At 38.4% G+C, this 24,778-nt stretch overlaps 1 protein-coding gene across 1 annotated transcript; it reads right to left on the reverse strand.

Annotated features, from left to right (window-relative positions):
• Window positions 1-6,594: 6,594 nt before the first annotated feature.
• Window positions 6,595-8,073, reverse strand: LOC147626220 (UV-B-induced protein At3g17800, chloroplastic-like). The gene is made up of 2 exons (XM_086816896.1): window positions 7,613-8,073; window positions 6,595-7,515 (listed from the first exon to the last, which is right to left on the reverse strand). Exons 1-2 carry the CDS (start codon window positions 8,038-8,040, stop codon window positions 6,744-6,746), a joined length of 1,200 nt encoding a protein of 399 aa, XP_086673022.1. The 5' UTR covers window positions 8,041-8,073; the 3' UTR covers window positions 6,595-6,743.
• Window positions 8,074-24,778: the final 16,705 nt, after the last annotated feature.

Here is a 24,778-nt window from a genome sequence, read left to right on the forward strand (position 1 = left end):
CAATCCCCACATCTTTTTATCAAAGTGAAGCTTTTTAAAAAAAATCTTAAACCTCCATGAAAAGCAATCCAAAGGGGAATGATTAAGTAATGCCACGAAAAGCAACATATCACAATAAATCTATACATGTAATCTCAAAAAGGCATGACTCTATACATGTAATCTCAAAAAGGCATGAATCTATACCAAAAGGAAGACCAATATAGCCATAATAAAAGTACAATGAAAGAACTAGAGTTCAACCTCATCTTCAATGAGGTCAACCCTTGCTAAAGTATCTATCTCAATGTCCATGCCTATATCCAAATCTACAAAGAGATCCATCCCACTACTAGAATCATCACTATGAGAGGCAATATCATCATCTCCAATTGCACGATCATCATCAATGTTTTCCAAGCTATCTCCCTCCATAGTTGAGTTGACATGCTCCTCCATATGCTCAATGTGGGTGAATGTACTATAAATGGCTCTTGAACATGGTGAGATTGGGATTATATGCCACCATCTCTTATTGTCAATTATTGGTTGATACACAACCTATTCAAGCACAAAGGTACATCATACAAAACAATTACATCTCTACTGATCTGTAAATACATATATTGTAATTACCAATAAGTATATGTACCTATTCAGAATATTGTGGTAGCACTAGAGTCCCATCCTTTCCTTGCCAAAACTTTGTAGAGTCAATGGTCACAAAGCGACTTGCATGATGCTTGATTGTTGCATTAGGACCTCTTTCTAGCACATCCTTAAACCACTTGACATCCAAAATATATACAAAGAAGCTTCGAAAGTCAAGCAGCTTAATGATATTTTGGATCAATCCACAATAATCATCCATGGCTCCATTGGCTCCCTCAAAGCTTGCAATTACCCCACAATCTTGGGTGTTCCTCTTCTCATCAATCCTTTGTGTGCGAAAATGTTTACCCTCTGACCACAAAGCATTAAACATTGTGCACTATACCAAGACAAAAAAAATTATAAATACCTCAAAATAAATTTTTGCAAGTTTAACATACTAAAATATGATTGAGAATACAAGTTTGTTTACCTTTTTGAAGCATCCTCGGACATACTCCCACTCCTCCAATGTGATATGCATGTTTTCATCTTGCGCAACTCTTTCCATCTCCTCATGTAGCCAATCTACATTAAGATCCTTGGGAAGTGATCGTAGGTGCTCGGGGTATGACACACTACGTCCATGGTGCTTACCGAATGCAAACCTTTCACTTTGTCTTCTTGCCTTTTCATCCTCATACTTTGCCACCCATCTTCTCATCACATCACTATTAAGCACACAAAAGGTATTGAGCTTACTATGCATCTCTGTATCCATGACTTTGGTCTTTTCCTTTCCTTGAGGAACATGAGAGGTCATCCTCAAGTCTTCTTCATTGCTCCATAGGCAAGGGAGAGAGGGATCCACTTCGGCAACGTATTCTAAGATATAAACAAGTGATTCTTGTACCAACCAACCCTCAGCCACCATCAACCCTCAGCCATACTACCTTCTGGCTTTGCATTTTGCCTTACAAAATCCTTCAAGGTCTTCATGAAACGCTCAAGAAAGAACATCCATCGAGCATGCACAGTGCCACATATGGCAATCTGATCAATTAAATAAACCATAAGATGTAGTTGGCTTGTGAGAATTGACCGTTGGGAATGTCTCCTACCAAACAAACCACCTCCACTGCCATGACCCTTGCATAGTCAAGTGTTCATGGATCGATTTTCTTTGAGCTCACATATCTACAATGCGAAACACATCACCACCACATCATGGTGATATATCATATTATGATATCACAGATATGGACAGCATAGTTGATGACTCTCGTGGTGGGGAGGGAAATGGTAAACTACTTGCGCCAAGTAGTTTTTGCACATTATAAAGACTGCTTTATACATTTTAAGCAGCAACAAAGGAAGAGCCTAGTGGATGATTGCATTAAAGCTGTCCACAAGAAGTATCCTAATCCTCACAACCAAAGCTTTAACAGTAGATGGGCGCAACACAAAATCAAAGACATACTTAAGAATAGGTGCTCATAGGGTGAGTGGGAGAAAGGCAAGAAGGAGGTCCTAGAAGGAGTAGTGAATGAGCAACAAAGAGTGGCGCTACGAATACAAATAGAGTGATATGGATCGTCGCACTTTGGATCTGGAGGTCGTGCATCATGGGAGGCCGAGTTTGTATGTATAGTGCAACTTCATGTCTTTTCTTTGTATTCTCTCTATTTGAGTTGTGTTATAATGCTTTTCTTGTGATGTAGTGTGACATTGTGGGTAGAGATCCTACCCCAGCAGAGACTGGCCACCATCATCGTCACAACAGAGGAGATACATGGGATTACCTTCACGATGAAGGGATCATCTCCAACGAGCAATACAATCGAGCAAGGAGAACACCAATGCAAGTAATACTTTTTATTTTTATTTACAAAACATGTTTCGACCTTTATAATACTTTCTATTTTTATTTATATATATCTTCACTTTGTGTAGGCGCACAAGGTGGACAATAAGGAGGACAAGATGACTCGGAGAGTGATGACTCCTCCGAGTAGTTTTCCTTATAGTTTTTCTTCATGTATAGTTTTGGTGTTTTATGCAACTATGTTTCTTTTTCAAGCCTCATGTGGCTACCATCATGTATGGACAATTTCTTAGATATAAGATGAAATTTTTCATCTTCTTTATGTATCTATGTTTTTATTCAAGTCTTTTGTGGCTAAGATCATGTATGGAGAAAGTTTTGGATATAAAATGCAATTTCTCATCTTCTTTAATCAAGTGTGTTCACAAATCTTTTTGTGCATATCTATCTTTAATTTAAGTTTTTATGTTGATATCTTTGCTGATCTTGATTCGTCTATGTACAAGTAAGCAAAACCTTAAACGAGAGAGCTTCCTGTGTAGAAAATGTACCTGCATGTGTAGAAAATGCAGTTGTACATCTGCACATGCAGCTCTCTAGATTATGTAAAAATTCCAGAGTGCATCTATAAGCGTGCCAATTTATGCGTCTATAAGTACGTCTATATCTGTGTCTATATATGCATTTATAATAGAGGCTATAAAAGCGTCTATTTTGGAGTCTATATATGCGTCTACATCTGAGTCTATATACGCATCTATATGTGCATTTATATTATTATAGATGCGTAATACACACCAAAATAGATGCGCACATAGACGCCTATCTATAGATGCGATTTTAGACACAATTATAAACGCGCCCGTAACATTTTAAAGCACATTGTGAAAACACGTCTAAAAACGCGTCTATGGTCGCTTTTCCTTGTAGTGCTGTAACCACCAGCACTTCAGGTAGCCTTGCTTTTTGCCCTGCCCACCCTACCCGACTGTGTAACTGGTTCGTAGTCCCATGCAACTAGGCTCTATATGTATCAAAGAAGAGGCGGTGCCGGAGTTGGTTTATATTAGATATAACAGGAGAAAGGAAAACGTACATATAGCTTTTGACTCAAAGAAGCATAATTTTGCATGATAAAATTGTTAAAAGATCTCTACTCTACATATTCCTTTAGGGCTACCAAAGTCAAGATGTATTCAGGCATTTCTCAATCATGCCACATAAGCTGCTCTATTTCCTCATTGGTAGATATTCTTTCTGGGTTAGCAAACTCGATATATTTAGCCATTTCTAAGTCCTGTCACATAAGTTTGATTTCTTCATTTGGAAACCATGCTGTCCTTCTTCAGGCAATCTTGCTAGATAAACTTGATATGTTATTGTAATTTATCCTTTGCCTTCGACATTTTGAGTGCTTCATCAGCATCATTCCTTGTGTATTGGGCTTTGCACATTTTGAAGTCAACTTTAATTGTCAACTTCATCTACACAAGCAAGTGTCTTCTCAGGCTTTGAAGCATATTAGTTTTTGCTTTGTTAAAATATCCACTCATTCCTATTTATCTAGAGATGCCACAAGTATCCAGCTCTAATGATATTCCACATGGCTATGAAGGAACCAACTGGAACCCCTAAGTGTAGGTACTTCCAAGTGAGATCACGATCTAAAACATGGCATATGCACTCTTGTAAGAGATCCATCATATCAATGCAACAAAGTAATGCACTATTGTCCAAGCATGATATAAACATGTGTGCTTTAGATTTTAGTTCCTTATTTCATCTAGTGCACGTGCCACTTTCAATGCTCATTTTATGTGCTCTGAAGTTGGTCCATAGAGCTCTATGCATAATTAGCCATAGCAGGCATGATTTCCTTGAAGAAATGATTGGAGACCAAATTTTAGAGGATTAATACTCCAACTACTTTTGGTCCTAGAAGATATACCATATGTCATTCAGTTTGTAGTGTAGAGTAGGGCTTTGAGATGGCATTTGGGAGATAGGTCACCATTTTCTCTGGCTTTTCTAGGATGTAGCTTTGATTTGAAAGGGCATGTGGTCCCAATGGTTTTGCATTTTCTTAGTCCCAAAATGCCATCTTGCTTTGGATCAGATGCACATCCTTGTGTTCCAACCTAAATTTACATTTTAGTTCGACCTCTGGGAGTTAACTTTGCTTGTTCCTATAGTAGATATTACCCCAACATTTGATCCCCTTCTTTTAGATAGTTTGTGGGCATGAACAAATTTATAGCTATTATGTTTTGCAACACCTATCTTTTAGATAGTTTGTGGGCATGAACAAATTTATAGCTATTATGTTTTGCAACACCTATCTTTTTCTAAAGAGATTTCAATAAAGGGCTTTCACTAGAGAGCTTTCACTCTAGAAGGCTGCCATAGGGCTTAATAGCTACAAGGTTAAATAGGAGGTCCATTGGCGGAATGTCCTTCCATCTTGGGCAATCTGCCATCCTGAATCTGCTCATATGCATTTTAAGAAAAATGGCTCAGTCTTCCTCCTTGTTTTGAAGACTCTTTATTATCATTTTTCGGCCATTCTCTCTGCAACATCCACAATGTTTGGAACTCCTAGGCCTCCTTTTGTACTTTGGAAGCGTGCAAACCTTACAAGCAAGGCTAGGGAGTTTGTACACCTTTGCATCCCCTACCTAACCATAGGAAATTTTACACATGACTTATCTCCCTTTCTGAGGGTCTCCAGGTAGGAGAGAAAGTAGATAGTACCTGGGAAGAGAAAAAAGAGTAGATAGTACTTGGGAAGAGGATGCATTTGAGAACAAGCAACTTGTTTAAGAAAGTAGATAGTACTTGGGAAGAGGATGCGTTTGAGAACAAGCAACCTACTTGGAAAAGAGGAGAGAAAGTAGATAGTAATGGAGAGCGGAGCTTAGCGAATGGGAGATTGAGTAGGTTAAGGTGGCATTTATTTCTGTACTAGGTGGCATTTATTTCTGTACTAGGTGGCGGTGATCGTGGGGGAGTGGGAGGCTTTCTCACATGTGCTCGTGCATGCCCCATACTACCTAGTGAAAGGTGACAGGCTGCATGCATGGATTGCCTGTCATAATCATATAAGGCCCAAGGAGCCTTTGATTGTGGACACTAAAAACGTCAAACGCTACCAACATTTTGTTATTTGGAAGATGCTTAACACAAAGGCCTCCCATTTTTCCTACTAATATTGGACAGTGAAATGTTGATAACATTCTTGGAACAAAAAAATACCTCTTAGAGTTCCATTTCCTTCATAAGCAAGGGAAGGCTAAGGGCAAACAATAATACAAAACAATATTTAATACAAGATTGGTGGCTAGAAGGCACACCCCAATCCTACATGTTTTAGACAAACATTGTCTATAATTTAAAAAGGAAATTTCCAATAAGACATGTCCTCATGGAACATGTGTGCATGCACAAGATATAGCTTGTAGTATTTGAAATCAACGATGGTTCTTAGACATAGAGAAGAGACTTTTGGAGCTAGAGCTATCGACAGGCTTAGGCAGCTTAGTGGGAGAGAAGTTGGGTTGGTGTAAAGTGGTAGATTCGGTGCTAACATCATTTATTGACTCGATCAAGCTAGTATGAACAATCAATGTCAATGATCCCTTGCATGGTGGGGGCAAGTAAGATCTACGTTCAGTGCTTTCGACTTATTTACACGTGCTAGTGTCCTAGGGTGGTCACTCTTTAAGAAATTCTCCTATCACTTCTATTGAAGCCAATATTAACAAACCCTTGTATACATTTTTGAGTCTTTTTCAGGACCTCTAAAATGACCCCCCTCCTTCTAATTCGAGGGTCTAATGTATGTGTACATTCATCCTCCTACGTTTTAGAAACCCCACCTATATAGTTACGCTAAAAGAGTCCTATTAATACACCCTTTGTATACACTATATATATTGGTGGTTAACTCATGTGATATTATACATTTGTATAAACTTCTCTTAATTAGAGGATCTAAAGTATGTATATTTTAGAAACCCCACCTATATAATTAGAGTGCCTAATTTATGTATATTTTAGAAACCCCACCTATATAATTACTCTAAAAAGGAGTCCTACTAATACACCCCTTGTATACATTATATATATATTTTGGTGGTTAAATCTTGTGATATTATACATTTGTATTGCCCCAGGGCAAGGATTCAAGAAGAAGCTACATGAATCCAAGAAAAAGTAGCATGAATCCAATTGTGAATACCCCAATTACACCAAATGATAAAGAGGTCTAGCCAAGGAATAAAACAACCTTTGTCAACATAGTCCCCCTAGGGGCCCATAAGAAGTTCTTTTCATGCAACATTTGTTGTCTCTAATCCTCAAGGCAAAGAGGAAAAAATTGGGGGATGAAATTGTTCTCCACGTCCCACAAGAGTGCACCAAATGCCAATGCTTCAAGGATGAGGCTCTTGACGAAACCCAGCTGTATGTTCGTGGTGGTGGTGGTGGTGGTGGTAGTGGTAGAGCCGTGTAGGGGTCTTCTATGTTCTAGCTCTTGCATGTCAACGGGGGGCTTGCCAAATAGTGCTTCAACATGCCGCTCGATCACATCCACGCTGTGGGTACATGTCATTCTACTCGTTTGATGCAGGGTCTTTGCATCAAACCCAACCTCCATGTAAGTCTTGATGGTGGCGAGCCGGCCCGCCTCTAACTCCAGCCCTCGGTCAAGCTTGAACCTCTGGTGCACACGTGTGAGGAAGTATCCATGCATCACGGAGGCTGCGTACATCTTGCCCATCTCGAACTTGCACACGCGTGCGAATGCATGCGGCTCAAAAGAATGGTTGGGTCGATCCTTCCCATTGATAACCATGGCCACGTGTTGCTCGATCAGAGGCTTCACATCTAGAGACTGTATGGCTTGCAACCTATCATCACGATGGTGGTGCTGATCTGGCAGCAAGCGCTGATCTAGCATTGCGATCATGGCGTCCTCCACCATAATTGATGAATGTGTGCTTATCAGCTGATCTGATGGCGATGCCGCCATGATGGCGTCCACTATCCTAGACGCCACGAGTGCATACATTATGTCTTGCAATGCTCTCGATCTCTCTTTCTCTTTTATGTCAGCAATCCTTCTGCACAAGCATGATTCAGGCCGTTAACTGCAACGGTCTGAACAACAGTCAACTAATCGAGCTGCGCCCGATATATTATAGGCGTTTAATAACGTACCTGTAAAGAATACCTTCGTGGGCATTGAAATGCCCGGTATGAGATGATGATGCGGATGCGGCAGCCAGGCGCTCCAATTGCTGCGAGGCAACTCGAGAGATCATTTCCAGTGGCTGACGCTCAGTGATCATCGCCGTTAACAGCTTCCCTTGGGAGGACTGCATCTCGAGAGGGGCCAAGCTACGACGTAGGTTTCTCTGATCATGGACTGCAGCATCCGCATTGAGCTTCTTCCAAGATTGTGCAGATACTGCTAGGCTTAATTGGCTGCTAAGCGCATGATTAATAGCTAGGCATTCAATCAATCTGACGCTAGGCGTGCCCACTAGAGCATATTGGGGCCCGGTGGTCATGTGATCGCCTAGATTGAGAGAGAGCGTTGATCTACTACTGCCATGAAAGACAAGGGGGGAACTAATCAGGCCCATAAGAAATTGTTACAAAAAGGGAAGGGCCGGAGGGGGGGGGAGGGGCGGGAGGGGGCTTTGTTTTGTGCTTACTTATCAGCGACGAATACAATCAAGCTCAATATATATATATACGTCATCGTTCGTTATGTCTAGCGTGTTATAACACACGGGGAGTAGGCTGCCGGCACAAGCAAAGGTCATATTACGTGTCTCTTGCCCATTGGTGACGCTAATGCGAACACGTTTTCTACTCCGTGAGTCGAAAAGCTTGCGCATATTAATGCTAACACGTAAAGGTTTCGTTTGTTACACATCTTCTTTACTAGGAGAAGCAATGCTGACTTTTATTTGGCGAGAGTTTTTTAGGCATCTTCTCTTTCAACTCTACTTTTCTAGACTAGCTTTTGAGGCGCGCTCTCTTTCTCGATCTTTCCCACGTGATCCTCATGCAAATGGGGTGATATGTAAGGTAAAAATCAAGTCATTTCAAATTCAAATAATGGTTGCTAATGCCACACAACTAGACATTTGGGTGCCCTTTACACGTCCCCTCTCTTTATTGCATTCAAATGTGATTTCAAATTCAAATGAAGGTTGACTTTTCCTCCTGCCGCCACGTGGCAAGTTTTTTAGGCATCTCCTCCTTTAAGTCTACTTTTCTAGACTAGCTTTGAGGCTCTCTCTCTTTCTCGGTCTTCCCCACATGAGCCTCATGCAAATGGGGTGATACATAAGGTAAAAAACAATTGATTTCAAATTCAAATTAAGGGTGCTACCTAGCAATGCCACATTGCTAGCCTCTTTTTTCCCTCATATTAATGAGACAACTAGACGTTTGGGTGCCCTTTACACGTCTTCTCTCTCTCTCTCTCTCTCTCTCTTCATTGCATTCAATTGATTTCAAATTCAAATGAAGGTTGACTTTTTCTCCTGTCACATGGCGAGTTTTGTAGGCATCTCCTCCTTCAACTCTACTTTTCTAGACTGGCTTTGAGGCTTTCTCTCTCTTTCTTGGTCTTCCCCATGTGAGCCTCATGCAAATGGGGTGATACATGTGGTGCAACATCAGCACTTCTTCTTACATCTACATCTTCTATTGCCTTCGCCGACTGGTGTTGCATACTAGCTACTCATGTCATCAAAGACAACATCTCTGCTTACTCGCATCTCACGAGTGGTATTGTTGTTTGTGACATAAAAATAAACTTAACTTACAAAATGACATAGGAGTCTACATAACTTAAAGAAATATCAATCTTTTTCAAATAAAAATTTATTTTATAAATTTCATGAATATAAGACACTTTTTTTAATGGACTTTCTTGGGACAAATTCTGCCACTATGCATAATATGCACATTATTTGATAAGCACTCAAAAAATATTAGAATACATAACAATATAGGCTCCATAATTTATGAAAAAATCTACAAACATCCTTAAGTCTATTTCTAGACCCAAATAGTAAAGCCTTTAGTATATACATAACAATATAAGCTCCATAATTTATGAAAAAATCTACAAACATCCTTAAGTCTATTTCTAGACCCAAATAGTAAAGCCTTTAGTATATACTTACCTTGACAGTTTGCATGACATAATTATTTGCTCTATTATTTATATAGGCATGATATACAACCAATGCTAAGAGTTTAAAGAGGTCAACTTATAGGTGTGCAAAGGTAGACTTGTATTCATATATATATGTAGAAGATGGTAACTATGGAGGCTCTGACTAAACCTAAGCATGTTAAAAGAGTAGAAAATTAAAATATTTTTTCGACAGGACAATCTTAGAGGCAGACATCACATAGCCTATGGGTGTAAATTTTGACTCAAATAAACATTTGTTTTCATGAAGGAAATTTTTGTTATGCAATATGAATAAGGGTGGCGGGAAGAAATTGTAGCCTATATCATGTACATATGTGGTGGTGGCAAAATTTCATAGTATGCATATGTTGATGTTTGATCCAGATATCCATTATCATGAATGTAGGTGATGGTATATCTAAGAGTAGTGTAGAAGTAAGCTCTAGTTATAATTATTTAGAGCATATGTAAAGGATGTTGAAAGATGATATGTCTAAGGGTAGTGTACAATGAACTCTGGTTATAATTATTTGGAGGACATGCAAAGGATGCTGAGAGATGCAATCTTCGCTCACGACATTGTCTTTGTGTACAAAGAGAAAAGAGAGGAGCTTAGGGCTTTTGGAATGGTAGTAGAGAAGAGCTTGGAGCTTTCAACGATAACGGTAGATTCAAGGTCCCCTATGCTGGAGAGCATACTACTGCATATAGACATGGCAGAGTCCAGGCTCACATGCACCCCCCTCCTCGACATAGATGGTCGCACCATGTGTATTTGCTTATAATTCTTCAACTTTAAAATTAAATTGTAAAACAAAAATTAGGATTGGTGAATCAATTGACTCATGGTATTCCAAATGAATGGAGCCTTGCACATTTGGATTAAAACCAATGGATTACAGGTCATCATGGATTATCTCATATAGCTCTTCTGTTATCATGCTTTTCCGGCATCTACTATGTAGCGATATTATTTATGATACAAAGGTTACATAGTTACATAGACAAGCATTTTTTTAATGACTTCCTCTCAAATTTGTAGTCAAAGGTTACGACCATATGTTTTTTTCAGGTCCTTAGCCGTAAACATGTGTTCTACTTATATCACCTTATCCTAGGTATATTTTTTCTTTAATTCTATTATTTATAAGTTTTTTTTAAAAATGAGATTTTATTGGCTACTATTTGCTATTTGGAATGAGCTTTTACAGATTTATTGGTGGTAAAAATAAAAATAATTCTCATAAAAAATATAAAAATATTTCAAAGTTAAGAAAAATAACCCTCTAAAAGTTGATGTTTTATATCAAAGTTGATGCAAAACATCAACTTTTCCACACAACTCAATATTTTGCATCGAAGATTCAAAACATCAACTCTACCACAAAAGTTGATGTTTTACATCAAGTTTCAGAATCTCCAGAGAAGAAAGTTGGAGGATCGGAGAACGATTTTCACAAACGGCTTATCTTAGCGATTTCGTGCATGCTAGCATGCTCGGACGTCCTATTTCACAAATTTTGGGTACCAACACAACTATGTTTCAATGCGACCTGTCTCACAAAGCGATTTTTGTGACGTATGCACATCGCATCGAAACATAGTTATGTTGGTAGTCAAAATTTGTGGAATAGGATGTCTGAGCATGCCTTCACGAAAGAAATCGCTAAAACAAGCCGTTTACAGTGAAAGTCGATCTCCGATCCTCCAACTTTCTTCTCCAAAAAACATCTGAAACTTGATGCAAAACATCAACTTTTATGGTACAATTAATGTTTTGAAACATCGAGTTGTGTGAAAAAGTTAATGTTTTGCATCAACTCGATATGCAAAACATCAACTTTTAGCCTAAAAGTTGATGTTTTACATCGAGTTGAAGCAAAACATCAACTTTTTTATAAAACTTATTGTTTTGTATCAAAGTTGATATACAGAACATCAAATTTTATGAAAAAGTTGATTTTTTGCTTCAACTCGATGCAAAACATCAACTTTTCCATAAAACTTGATGTTTTGCATCAAAGTTGATACAAAACATCAAGTTTTATGGGAAGTTGATGTTTTGTATAACATTGATACAAAACATCAAGTATTGTAAAAAAGTTGACCTTTTGTATAGAAAGTTAATGTTTTGAATATAAAGTTAATGTTTTACATCAACTTGATGCAAAATATCAAATTTTCGTAAAAGTTGATGTTTTGTATCAAGTTGATGGAAAACATCAACTCTTAGCTCTGAGAAGTTTTTACTCAGCGTTAAGTTGGCCACAAATGTTATAAGCTAAAAAAACCTTACTATGTGTAGTAACTAGTAAGCTTTGAATCTGTCCCTGCTTGATATTTTACAAAAAAGTATTTTGAAAAGTATAAACTTTTGTTTCTTAAAGCGAGCTTTTTCATACTTTCTAAAGTCATTTAATAACTAAAATTATCATTTAACCCTTTTTTGTCACATCAAGGACACATCTTCTTTAAAAATGAGTGGAATTATTTTCAAAATTATACAACTTTTAAATAGCTTATTCATGATATTTAAAAATTAATATATACATAAAGAACTCTTTTTTAAAAAGTATATAGTATCAATTAAGAAATTGTGATACTCAAGAGCTTCAAAATAGATTTTAATACTACTCTCATCAAGAGCCAAAATAGGATTTTATAATTAAGATAATAATTGTATCAAGATAACGCTTTTGTAATATAATTATACAAATAGTTTTTTATAATTGCACTTTGTAACATATCCTCAATCATGCTAACATGGCAGATGACCCAAGGAGTCTCAGCTTCAAGTGTACACATAAAAGAAAAAAAAATATATTTGTGGATAGTGAAGAAGAGGATGCCTCGTCTACCTTCTCAGGGAAAGGCACGTCAACTAGTGATGGTGTAGCAATGATTATGAGGAACCATAACTATGCCATAAGCTATATGTTTAAAAAATAACCTCTTTTTACAGTTGTATCATTTTTTTAGTGGATTGAAGATGGAAATAATAAGCATTGTCTCTATTTTGGCATGTTTTTTGAAAACTTATTATTAGATTTTCAATTATAATCTCAAAAAGTAAGCAAAACGAAGTCTTTTTTTCCATGTCAGTTTTTGTAAGAAACGTGTAAAGTGCCCAAAATATTATCGTTTTTGGCAGTGTTGTACGCATGCGTAAACCAATTTTTAAAAAGAGGTTAAAAAAGTGAACTTTTTTTATGGAATCCTTGAAAGATGCCAAATGTTTCTCGTTTTCAAAAAATGCTACCTATTTTGTCCACCAACAATGTTAACAACTATAGTGGGTGTCATGTTCATAATGTACACAGCAGTTGCTATTGCTTCTATCTCTTGATCCTTGCTCTATTTTTTCTTTTTGTAACACCATTCTATTGTTGTAGAGTGTACCTGCATGTAAACTGTCTCTTGATTCCCTGCTTTCTTAAGAAATTTTTGAACTCATTGGAGAATTATTCTCCCCCACCATCTAATCTTAGACTTTTTTTTGCATGCCTTTTTCCTTCTCGACCAAGCTTTAAACCTCTGAAAGTAAGCAAATACCTCACTTTTCTTCTTCATTAAGTAAAACCACACTTTCTTAATGTGGTCATTAATGAATGTAACATAATACCTACAATCTACAATTATTGCAATCTTAGTCGGTCCCCATACATTTGAATGTATAACATCTAATGGCCTTGCACTGACATGCTTTTCATGCGAGAAAGCATGTTTGGCCTGCTTACCAAGCTGGCATGCTTCACATACTTTTTATGCATACCATCAACCTTAAACTTTGATAAACCTGCAACAATATTTTAGACCTACATAGACTTCAATCGCTGTATATTCACATGACCAATGTGCTTGTGCCATATGTCTGCAATGACACCTGTTACATGTGCAAACATGGCTGCCTTTACCTCAGGCATATTCACATCCAAAGTAAACATCATGTCATTTATGTTACCAAAGTGCAACCAAGCAATACCGATTTTTGAAGTCTTCCATAAAACATCCTTAAGGATTAAACCTCACAAACTCTGCTCAACCATCTGTCTAATAGAAACCACATTCTTTGTAATATTTAGAACATAAAGTACATCTACCAAGTACTTCATTTTACCAACCTACATAGACAATGGCACTTTACCAACATGTGCAATGGGATGTGCAGTATTATCACATGTTTCTACATAACCTAGTTTTTCTATTTTTTACATGTCTCTAAACCACTCACCATGATTAGTCATGTGCTTAGAGGCACCAAAATCCACATACCATATATCTTGAGATCCTGAAATATCTCCTATTGTGGAACTAAGCATGTGCTACATCATAAACAGCTGCTTACTTCTGTCATCACCAACCATGTTTACTAGTTGATGCATAATTACCTTGCTACAACTTTTCACTTTTAATGTTATTCTACTTCTTTATAGCAGTCATTTGCCATGTGTCCTAGTTTGCCACAATAATAGATAGCACTCTATGCTATTTGCACTCTGATTTCTTTGCTAACCACCTTGGCCTCTTTGGCTCCCCCTTCCTCTAGACCGACCTCTTCCACCTGTGTATAATTGCCGCTGCTAATAACTACAAATCATTGTTGTCCAGGATTCTAGTTTCCTTGTTGTCTACCACATTGGCCTCGACCAAAAGACTTTTCTTCTATTATTTAGCATAGATACCAAGTCCCGAAAGTTAAGAATATTCTCTCAAACTACAATGGAGCTCTTGAATGGCTTGTACTCTTTGCCAAGCCCATTCAAACAGACATTCACCAAATCAAACAGACATTCAAACAGACTCTTCTTACTTTGTGAAGAAGAGTCCTCACCTAAAGACTTTTCCTCTATTATTAGCATAGATACCAAGTCCCGAAAGTTAGGAATATTCTCTCAGACTACAATGGAGCTCTTGAATGGCTTGTACTCTTTGCCAAGCCCATTCAAACAGACATTCACCAAATCATCATCTTCCACCGATACTGTCACGTAGGCTGTAATGGCTGTGACCGACGGGGCAGACCGGATGGCTATATCCGGGGTTCAGTGGGAGAGGACGCCCATGTGGAGTCATGGGCGGCCAGGCTAGTGTGGACGGCAGGCCACACACTATATAGCCTGGGGGATGAGGGGCAATCCTCATTCTTCCTCTATGGCTGGGTGGTGAGCCAGAGGCCGTCCCCTCTTGTGGTAATGCCCATTGGGTACGGAGTTACTCACAGACTAGTATGGAGCTACTAGTGTGATGATAGTGGGTACGCAGTTACTTACTACTAATACATAACTGCTAATAACATTAAGATCCTCGAGTGAAAGATACTCTAGATCAACATTTTAAATTACCGAACCACAATTCATGAGTATCGAGGTACTCATAAATATGTTGACGTTGCTCAAATCGAGGGATCGATTTGTTCGATGGTATGGAATAAGCAAGGAGAGTGGAATAACTTAAAAGTTACACATCACTAGTCCTAGTGAGTTCTCAAGGTCATCCGTAGTTTGATGATCCCCTCTACCTATCAGACAACATTCAATTTTGCAAGCCCTGGCATTTAATCCGTAGTGATTATGAGTTTGGTGTGAGATATGGTTATGAAGTTCTTACAAGAGTACTCGTTTATTTGCTAGTCATTAATTATAGCTTGGTAGAGATTGCCACCTGTGATGGGTAGGTAGCTTTGCCGCTATGATGAGGAGGCAGCAAATAATGTTCTCATAGTTATACTTCATACCAACACCAAACAGGGATAGGATGAAATTCCTAAGTTCATCATCACGAAGTACTGTGATGTTTGCATTTATATTGAATGTATGATGTAATGAGACATTGGGCTTGTGTAATTACCATCAATTATTTAGCAACCTATGGCTTCGCAGCAAGCTCAATCATTATCTGTGGATTGATAATGTGGTTATTAGTAGTTTGGAGTTTTTCTTGATAGATGGTACAACCTACCCAAATGATTCATAAGTGTGTAACCGCTTATGAAGGGTAATAATATGCAACAATGAGGCACTTTGTTACAAGTGTGAAACCACTGATCTGTTGCAAAGCAGTTTATCAATAGTACCACCATATGTGCGTAGACACTATACCACATCTTCGTTGCAAGATGTTTAAAAGTTTCTTGGAAGGACTCAAGAATATAACATATGATATTTAACACGGTCTAGATTTGTTCTTGGACCTATGACACTAGCGCGTAGTCCGCTTGAGAGTACAGTTTTTGAGGACAAAAACCTTTCTTGAGGGAAAGGAGGGATATCCTCAAATATCACATAAACTCGAATAGTTGTGTGAGTCCAGACAATACTTGAAGGGATGTGTCTGGTAATAGCAACAAAGAGTTGTAAGTGATTGGATGTAACTCCAGACACCCGTAGTGGTGCAAAATCTTTATCAAACATCTCCACATACTATATGGTCCCCGCAAAGATAGTATGGCATAAGAGATAGGAAGTTTGATTGTTATATTTGAAGGGAAATCTTCAAAACTTACATTTACTCTGAGTTAGAGTGGAGTTTAACCATCCGTAGATTGATGGTAGTTAGAAACTCAACAAGATTCTAGAGCATATGCTTGTGCAAAGATGTTACTCTAAGAGAGAAAGTATCTCTCAGCTTTGGAACTAATCCTTGTGATTCATGATTAGATTGGCTCTAGTTTATTTCTCCTATGGCCGTGGAGCTTTCCAAGGAGAAGTTTTAACAAGTTGGTGAAGCAACATGGTAGCGTAGTCTACAAATATCTAGTAGCATAGTCTAAGAACTTGCGCTACTAGAGTGCTCTCCAGTACATTAGCTTCTGTGCTAATGACATGATGCAAAATAAGGCATGAAATTTGCCTTAAGGTTTTGGTTGAAATACCAAATCATGGCTTGTGTGAGCATGATCCTGTCTTTACAGAGGTCTGGCGTGCTGTACGCGTACGCACTTTGTCACAGTCGCGCCCACCTTCCTCGCCGGCACGTAATGCTAGTCCGGAGAGACTGGCCGTAGGTGTGGCAGGTAGCGAGGCGAGAGTTAGTCCGGAAAGGCTAGCCGAGTCTTCGGGGTATAGTTTTGATAGTCCAAGTGCGGGTCATCCTAAGATTCAGAAGACCTATGCACTAGTAAAAAGACAGTTTTATTGGCCTAGTTTGTTTAAGAACGTCCAGACTTATGTGCTGAAATGCAGTAAGTGCCAGGTCAATAAACAAAACGTCTTAAGGTTGGAGGACTACTCCATCAGCTGGAGAGTCCTCAAAGGAAATGGGAAAGCATTTCCATGGATTTCATTACCGATTTACCCAAGACGAGTCGAGGGAATGACTCGGTGTGGGTAGTAGTGGACAACTAAACTGGCAAAGTTTATTACCACGAAGAAAACTGTAAAAACGCCAGAGTTGGCAAAACTCTTTATTGAACATCTCTACAAGCTATATGGCCTGCCCGCAGATATAGTGTCGGATAGAGATAGAAAGTTCAACAGTCATTTTTGGAGGGAAGTCTTCAAAAAATTGGATACTACTCTGAGTATGAGTATGGTAGATCATCCGGAGTCTGATGGTCAAACTGAAAAAGTTAACCAAATACTCGAGGATATGTTGCGTTCTTATGTTAGTAAGAAGCAATCTAATTGGGAAGAGTACTTGCCCTTATTGGAGTTTGCCTATAACAGCTCCAAACACTCAGCGACGACTGGATTTACACCATTCATTTTAATGTATGGATTCCAGCCGAGATCTCCGATGGCTGTAGGCCTAGAAAAGGAGAAGATTCAATCTGTCAAGGATTTCCTTGAAGATATGAATGATATGCTCAAAGCTGTACGCGAGAGCATTCGTAGCGCACAGGATCGCGCTAAAACATTTCAGATAAAGGACGCAGACAAGTGACCTTTGCAGAAGGTGACTTTGTATTTTTTAAGGTTCCTGCGCAGTCAGCAACCATGAAAACGGAAAAGTGTGATAAACTTTCTCCTAGATATTGCGGTCCTTTCAAGGTCCTTAAGAAGATTGGGGACGTAGCCTACAAACTTGAGTTACCGGAGAGTTCTCAAGTCCATCTTGTCTTCCATGTCAGTAAACTGAAGAAATCAGTTCACGGGTTAGAGAACGCAGTTTCTCCGAGATTTTGGTGGAATTGATCACTCCACCAAAGATACCACATGAATCGGAAAGGATTCTTGGGTATCGAGACAGACAAACCCGACATAAAGTGTACCAGGAGGTACTTGTTAAATGGATAGATAGGGATGAGGAGGTAGCTACCTGGGAATGCCGTAGTGCAATTTCCAAAAGGTTTCCCCAGTTTGTTTTCGAGGACGAAAACTCTTCTTAAGGGGGGGGTAATGTCACGTAGGCTGTAATGCCTGTGGACCGACGGCGGCAGACCGGATGGCTATATCCGGGGTTCAGTGGGAGAGGACGCCCATGCGGAGTCATGGGCGGCCAGGCTAGTGTGGACGGCAGGCCACACACTATATAGCCTGGGGGATGAGGGGCAATCCTCATTCTTCCTCTATGGCTGGGTGGTGAGCCAGAGGCCGTCCCCTCTTGTGGTAATGCCCGTAGCGGCGTTACGGGAATGTAACAGATACATTGATAAACCCAAGGGATTGAACAATGCCCTTGATCTTTAAAGCATACTTATTGATAGACATGCTTTTCTTTTCCACTATATGCAGCTCTTGTTTTAGTTACAGTTTCCTTGTCTTTGTATTAGTTTAGAACATCTGCACACCAGGTTCTGCCATGCAACTACTGGAGTGTTGGTGTCCTATATATGTCTTATCATTGTGTTTGTGACACTGATCGAAAGCCAATACAACTTTCCTAGCACCCTAATTCCAGTCCTTAAATGCATTTATATCTGCTAGAGTGACATTCTCCTCAGATAACTCTTGAGGCTCCTCATTATCTCCTTTGATATGGTCCCAAAATCCTTTACGCATTAGGAAATTGGTCATTCTGAACTTCCAAGAATGCAAGTTGTTCTTGTCTAGCTTCTCACTAACAATCTGATTGAGTCTGTTAGACATGTTTTCCTATAACAATGAGAAATCTACAAATGGATAATTTTTATATGCTGTTAATCCAATTCTAGGATGATTAACAAGAGCTACCCCCATTATCTTACATCAAGGAGTCATGGTAGATACACCAAAGGGTCATACATTCAAGATATAAAGCAATAGTGTCCAAAGCTATCACTTGGACGGGTGCCCGTAATGTTGTGTGATGGAGTATTTATGGAACGATTCCCACTTTAAGAGCGTGTGGTAGCAAGTTAGGATGAAGTCCTAAGTGATGTACTTCATGGATATATCATGAGTAGTCATTGTAATAGCATTAGGCCTTTTATGAGCCTAAAGTGCCCGATCGGCCATAGTTTAAGTGAGTGTGAACACTTATGGCCACGTATATAAGTGAATTTCTCTCATAATACAACATACTCTCCCATTGTACAATTGAGTCTTGCTCTTGTTAATCTCTCTCTCTAATGCATGCTAGTGAGTGTGTGTGAGTGAAGTGAGGCGAGAGGAGGAACAAGGACCTGTAGTAGTGCAACGCAGCGATGTGACAACGCTCATGGGGGAGACGCGATAGAATTACTTCTCAAGGAGTTGTGGAGCTTGGAGACCTCAAGGGTTACGAGCTCGACCATTGGAAAGATCCTCACGAGGACGACCGTTGCGCTTCACCAGGTAATCTCTTTTTGGATGTGTTTCAAGGAGGGTTAGGGTGAGCCATAACATTTTTGGCGTCGGTGCTGTCGCGGAGCCATCCCTTGGCTTTTTCCATCGTTTTGTCTCTAATCTACGCATAACCCATTGCCCATTATCTTGGTTAGTGGTTTTCCATGAAAAAGATGTGTATTTGATGGTGATTTGTGTGAGATTTAGTGTAGAATAGCTCTCTTTTTTGTTTTTGAAAAGAATATTTTTTGCTTAATTTTTAGATTAATTTGTTGTTATTTTGTGATTTTTCATGTTCTTAAGACTTGCACATAGTTTTTATTAGGCTTAGTTTTCATCCATTACATCAAACAATACAAGAGAATGCATTTCTTAGTGCAAGCTAGCTCTCTTTAGTTTAAACATAGATCTAAGATCATTAATTCTAATTTAATTATGTATTTTTTGTTGAAATTGTTTGGATTAGAGTGTTAGCAAGTATTAAGAGTAGCTTAATCTTTCAAAACATTTCTCAAAACCATCAAAAAATCCTTGAATTTGACTGATTTCTCTTAATGGACTGATTTTTATCATTAAGGGTGATTAATCTTGTTCAAGAGGCCAAAATTTTAGAAAATGTGTTAATTAGGATCTAAATTGATCATATGAGTAGCCGAAATTGAGATTTTGGAGTGTTTTGAGAGCATCTAGATACATCAAAACACCTAATCACATCAATTTTTTTGATCAATTGAAAAAATTTTAACTCTCTTTTCTTAATTTAGAATTAAAGAGGAGACTATAATTAAGAGTCTAATTAATTTTCTAATCTAGATTAATTTACACAATTTTTGATACACACAAATTGATTTTTCCTTGCTCTATCCAATGATATGCTCACTTGTGTGAATTAATGAGAGATTAGTGATTAATTAGAGTCCTTAATTAATATAAAAGAGAAAAAAAATAGTGAAAAAATTAATTTAAATTAATCCTTAATCACTTTTTTACATAACTCATTAAGGCTAATGAGCACTCAATGAGAAGATGCTCATGAGTTGTCAATTTGTCCATTTTGGGAGTCATTTATGAAGGGTATAAGGGGTGTCATTTAAAAGGTTGACTTTTTATTCTACTCATCTTTTTGGAAAAAATACCCATATTCCTTTCATTTTAAATTCAAAAAATATTCTCTCCAAAAAGAAAAATTTATATTTTCCACTAGACTTCAAAAAAATAAAAAAAATAATTTTCAAGTGAAGTCTGGTTCACAGCATAAAAACTGTTTCACGGCGTGAAACACCAGTTCAACGCAGTAAAAATAAATCAATCAATCAATCAATCAAAATTTAATTTTCGCGTGAAATCCGGCTCACACGTGAAAACCGTTTCACAACGTGAAACACTAGTTCATGCTGCCCAAAAAAAAATTTAAAATTTAGTTTCTACGTGAAGTCCGATTCACGGCATGAAAACCATTTCACAACGTGAAACACCAATTCACGCGATAAAAAATAATAATTAATTAATTAAAATTAAAATTAAAATTAAAATTTAATTTTCGCTTGAAATCTGATTCACACGTGAAAACCGTTTCACGACGTGAAACACTAGTTCACGACCCCCAAAAAAATTCGAAATTTAATTTCCACGTGAAGTCCGATTCACAATGTAAAACACCAGTTTGCAGTTAAATAAATAAATAAATAAATAAAAATCAAAATTTAATTTTCACGTGAAATCCGGTTCACATGAAAATCGTTTCACGGCATGAAACACTAGTTCACGCGGCCAAAAAAAAATAAATTCCACGTGAAGTCTGGTTCACGGCGTAAAAACTGTTTCACAATGTGAAACACTAGTTCATGCGACCAAAAAATAAAATAAAATTTAATTTTTCGTGAAATCCGACATGAAATACCAGTTTCACGTGGGAAAAAAAAAGACTGAAAAACACCCCTGTTTTGAGACCCGTCCATATCTCCTAAACCGTATATCCAAGTGAAGGCGCCTTAGGGCTCATCCTTAGGGCTCATCGAAAAGCTGACACTGAGCTCTTCGACTTTGGACTTGGTCGTCCGAAGCCAAAATTGATCATTTTGGACTTCAACCAGCAGCCTCAAAATTCGACTCGAAAATCTAGGTAAAAAAACAACCCAAAAACCACGAAAAATCGTTAAAAAACAGCGCAAAAACGACGACGAGCCATGTTTGGGCTATTTTTTAAGAGTCTAGACGACAAAATTACAGACGACTCAGGAAAACAAAGTTGTAGTACTCCAAAAATACTACAACTCCCTCATACAGAGTTTTTCAAAATTCCTTTTGGAACACCCTCAAAAACATGTTGCGAGACAGAAAAAAATTCTCAAAAAAAATTCTTCTTGAGACAGTGATGGAAAATAGGTTTTAGGACCTCCTCTTCCATCTGGGAAGTTCCTAGCATAAAGACACCCGTTTGATCCAACGAAAAGTATGCCAAGCCTCTTGAGGCTGTAACAAGCTGTGGGAAAGTTTAAAAATTAAAAAAAACTATAATTGCTTATTGAGGAGCATTTAGGCACTCCAACATGACCACGATGAAGAGATTGCCAGGGATCACCCAATGGCTGACATCTTCGAGCCATTGAGATCCATGCCACAAATTCACCTCCCAGTGCCATTAGCCATGCCTATAATAACAAGCGTATCATCGGATTTTACACCTCCTATCACCTCGATCTACCAGGCTTTAGTCCCTTCTTGCCTAACATTCCCGCAAATCCTATAAGTACCAACCCTTTCTTGGATGCCCACACCTTGGACATACTGACTAGTCTAGGAAGAGAGATGGCCCAAGGACTCAGTGAGTCTCTTCCAACAAGAGTACTCACATACGGCCTCAATGACTCATACAGAGATAAGGCCGTATAAATTTCTAAAATTATGGACAAATATGACGAAACAACAGACCCTGTTCAATTCATTCAAATGTTTGAACAGAGATGTGAAGCCTTTGGAAATCCCAACTGTCCCACTAAGGTACATGCGTTGAACTTATGCTTAAAGGGAAAAGCTAGTCGATGGTTCATCGCATTAATGCCGGCGATCAAGACCAACTTCAAAACCTTGAAATCAACCTTTATACATGGCTTGTCCAGACAAGGTGATCGGTGGAGTGCAACAACAAAACTCTATTCAATTGAACGTCAACCTAATGAATCCATTAGAGATTTTATCCTTCGGATTAAACTCTTGGACTCACATTGTGAGTCATGGAAAAAATTAAACGATGTTCAATTAAGGAGATGTTTCATGATGGGCATAAAGAATAACAGCTTACACAACTTGATCATTGTATCCAATCCGAAAACATTCAATCAATGTTGCAAAGAAGCAATACGTTTAGACGACAACATGCTAGAAGTTGATCATGCTACGAGTTGTCCTCATCTAAACCAAGTGAAGCAATGGCAAAAAAAAAAGATCGATCTCGAAATTGATATTCCTTAAAATTTTATGCAGCCTTACTTAAAACATTACAGCAGACATCTATAAGACAGGATCAAAATCAAGTGAAGCAATGGCAAAAAAAAGATCGATCTCGAAATTGATATTTCCAAAATTTTATGCAGCCTTACTTAAAACATTACAGCAGACATCTATAAGACAGGATCAAAACCAGACATCCTTAATGCCTCTAATAATGAGGAGCAAAATGCCTTGTGTTGAATGCAATCAATATGACCATCCCAATCCTCATTGTGCATACAAGACACCTATTCTTCTATACTTCATATATTGTAAAACCTTTGACCATGATAGTAAAAAATATCCCACTTCATCCACAATAGACTCAAAACCTCCATATCCCGTGCACCAAACAAAAAACAATCCAAAGGATAGAAACTGCTCAAGAAGCAGTTAAACAGACACTTCAGTGTTTCTATTATCATGGACCCCACAAGGTGACAGACTGCACAGTTTGGAATACTAACATGCCCATAGTCACTAACACCTTGCGACCAATGTGTGAACAGTGTGGCATTGATCACATGTTCCAAGATTGCCCAAGACAAGTTTCTTCAATGCAACTTGTCTCACAAAATACAACTCTTAACATCTTAAATGTACAAAATGGACAACTGGCCACAGCACTCTTGAATGTGCTTACACGCTTACAAGCCAAGGCACGAGAAATAGTTAAAAAGAAAGCAAAAGACAATACCTCAACATGGGTAGAAGAACATGCTTTAAAACAGAACCTAAAAGAGAAAACAAAACCTTCTAAACCCAAGAAATACAAGGGACAAAAAACTACCAAAACCAAGGTCGAGTTAAAAGATAGGGAAAAGGAGCCTGCAGAGGACAAAGACCCAAAAGAGGACATAAACCCAAAAGAGTCGAAAGCTATACAGGATGCAGAAGCATCCACATCAAAGACCACCACACAAACCTCAACACCCATATGTACGACACAAGATACAAAAACCCAAAAGAAAATTCGATCTCATCGCATATGGGTAAACACAATGAAAAACTAACAAACCAAAGAAAGCCAGAGAATGAAACAAGTTCTAGTACATCACTAAGTGAGGATGAAACAAGTTCTTGCTCTTCGCTCAATGCACCACATAGACCAAGCAAGAAACTAGAACCCACCCAACCACCCCAAATGGATAATGATAATCACATGATATATGCGGAATGCAAAAAGCAAGCTCAGGAGAGCATGCTTAGCTTGGTTGAATGTCTTACAGGGTCACCGGTTGTGATTGAGCCTTATAATGCCAAACCTAAAATAGCAACCAAAATACAAAGCCTAGAGGAGTACCACTTTCCCTTTCAAGAGGAAGACATACTCTCCACAGAAGAGTCATTTGAAACAGAGTGTACGAACTATAAGCTTGAGAAAGCACGTGAGGAATTCGATAATTCCCTTACAAGATTAAAACATGCCATGTCTAGGATACTTTGAACATACAATGTATATTGAAACTAACCCCCTCACTTGAAAGTTTTTTAAGGTTGAGTATGTGTTGGAGCAGATTCAATCTTGGGGCATAAATGGATTGTTGCTGTCCAAGCACCACTGTGCTTTGCTAGGTGATAGAGTCATCATAATAGTCAACGACAAAAAGTTGACAATATCATACTGCCAAGAAGAGGATCCAACTTTAATGGATATCTATGATACTGAACGCAAAAGGATACAAGCCTCTTCCAACAAAAGCCCTTCTACACAATGACCTACAATCTGCGTCAACAACCAACTCCAATAAAGCCTCTACTCCTTTAACCCCATCCTCACCTACGAAGTTTGATGCCAAAACCTCGCAATCAGCAACTATTCCTGAAGTTCCCAAAGCCCAACCATCTAACTCTCACAGGGAACTCAAAGGAAAGGCCCCGGCTCCTATGCATCTTCATCAACAAACCTCACCAAAGGAGACAACCACATGCTCAAAGGCCCCGTCATCGACAGCCACTCCATAAGAGACTCTAACCTCATCATCAACAATG

The sequence above is a fragment of the Cibotium barometz genome, chromosome 22, assembly GCF_041138505.1.
Source record: "Cibotium barometz isolate CiBa-2024 chromosome 22, ASM4113850v1, whole genome shotgun sequence".
Classification (NCBI taxonomy): domain Eukaryota; kingdom Viridiplantae; phylum Streptophyta; class Polypodiopsida; order Cyatheales; family Cibotiaceae; genus Cibotium; species Cibotium barometz.

Coding starts and splice junctions, on each gene's coding strand:
- LOC147626220 (XM_086816896.1), bottom strand. CDS start 8,040: ATGGGCCTGATTAGTTCCCCCCTTGTCTTTCATGGCAGTAGTAGATCA. Junction 7,516..7,612: donor CACGAAGGTATTCTTTACAG/GTACGTTATTAA, acceptor ATGCTTGTGCAG/AAGGATTGCTGACATAAAAG.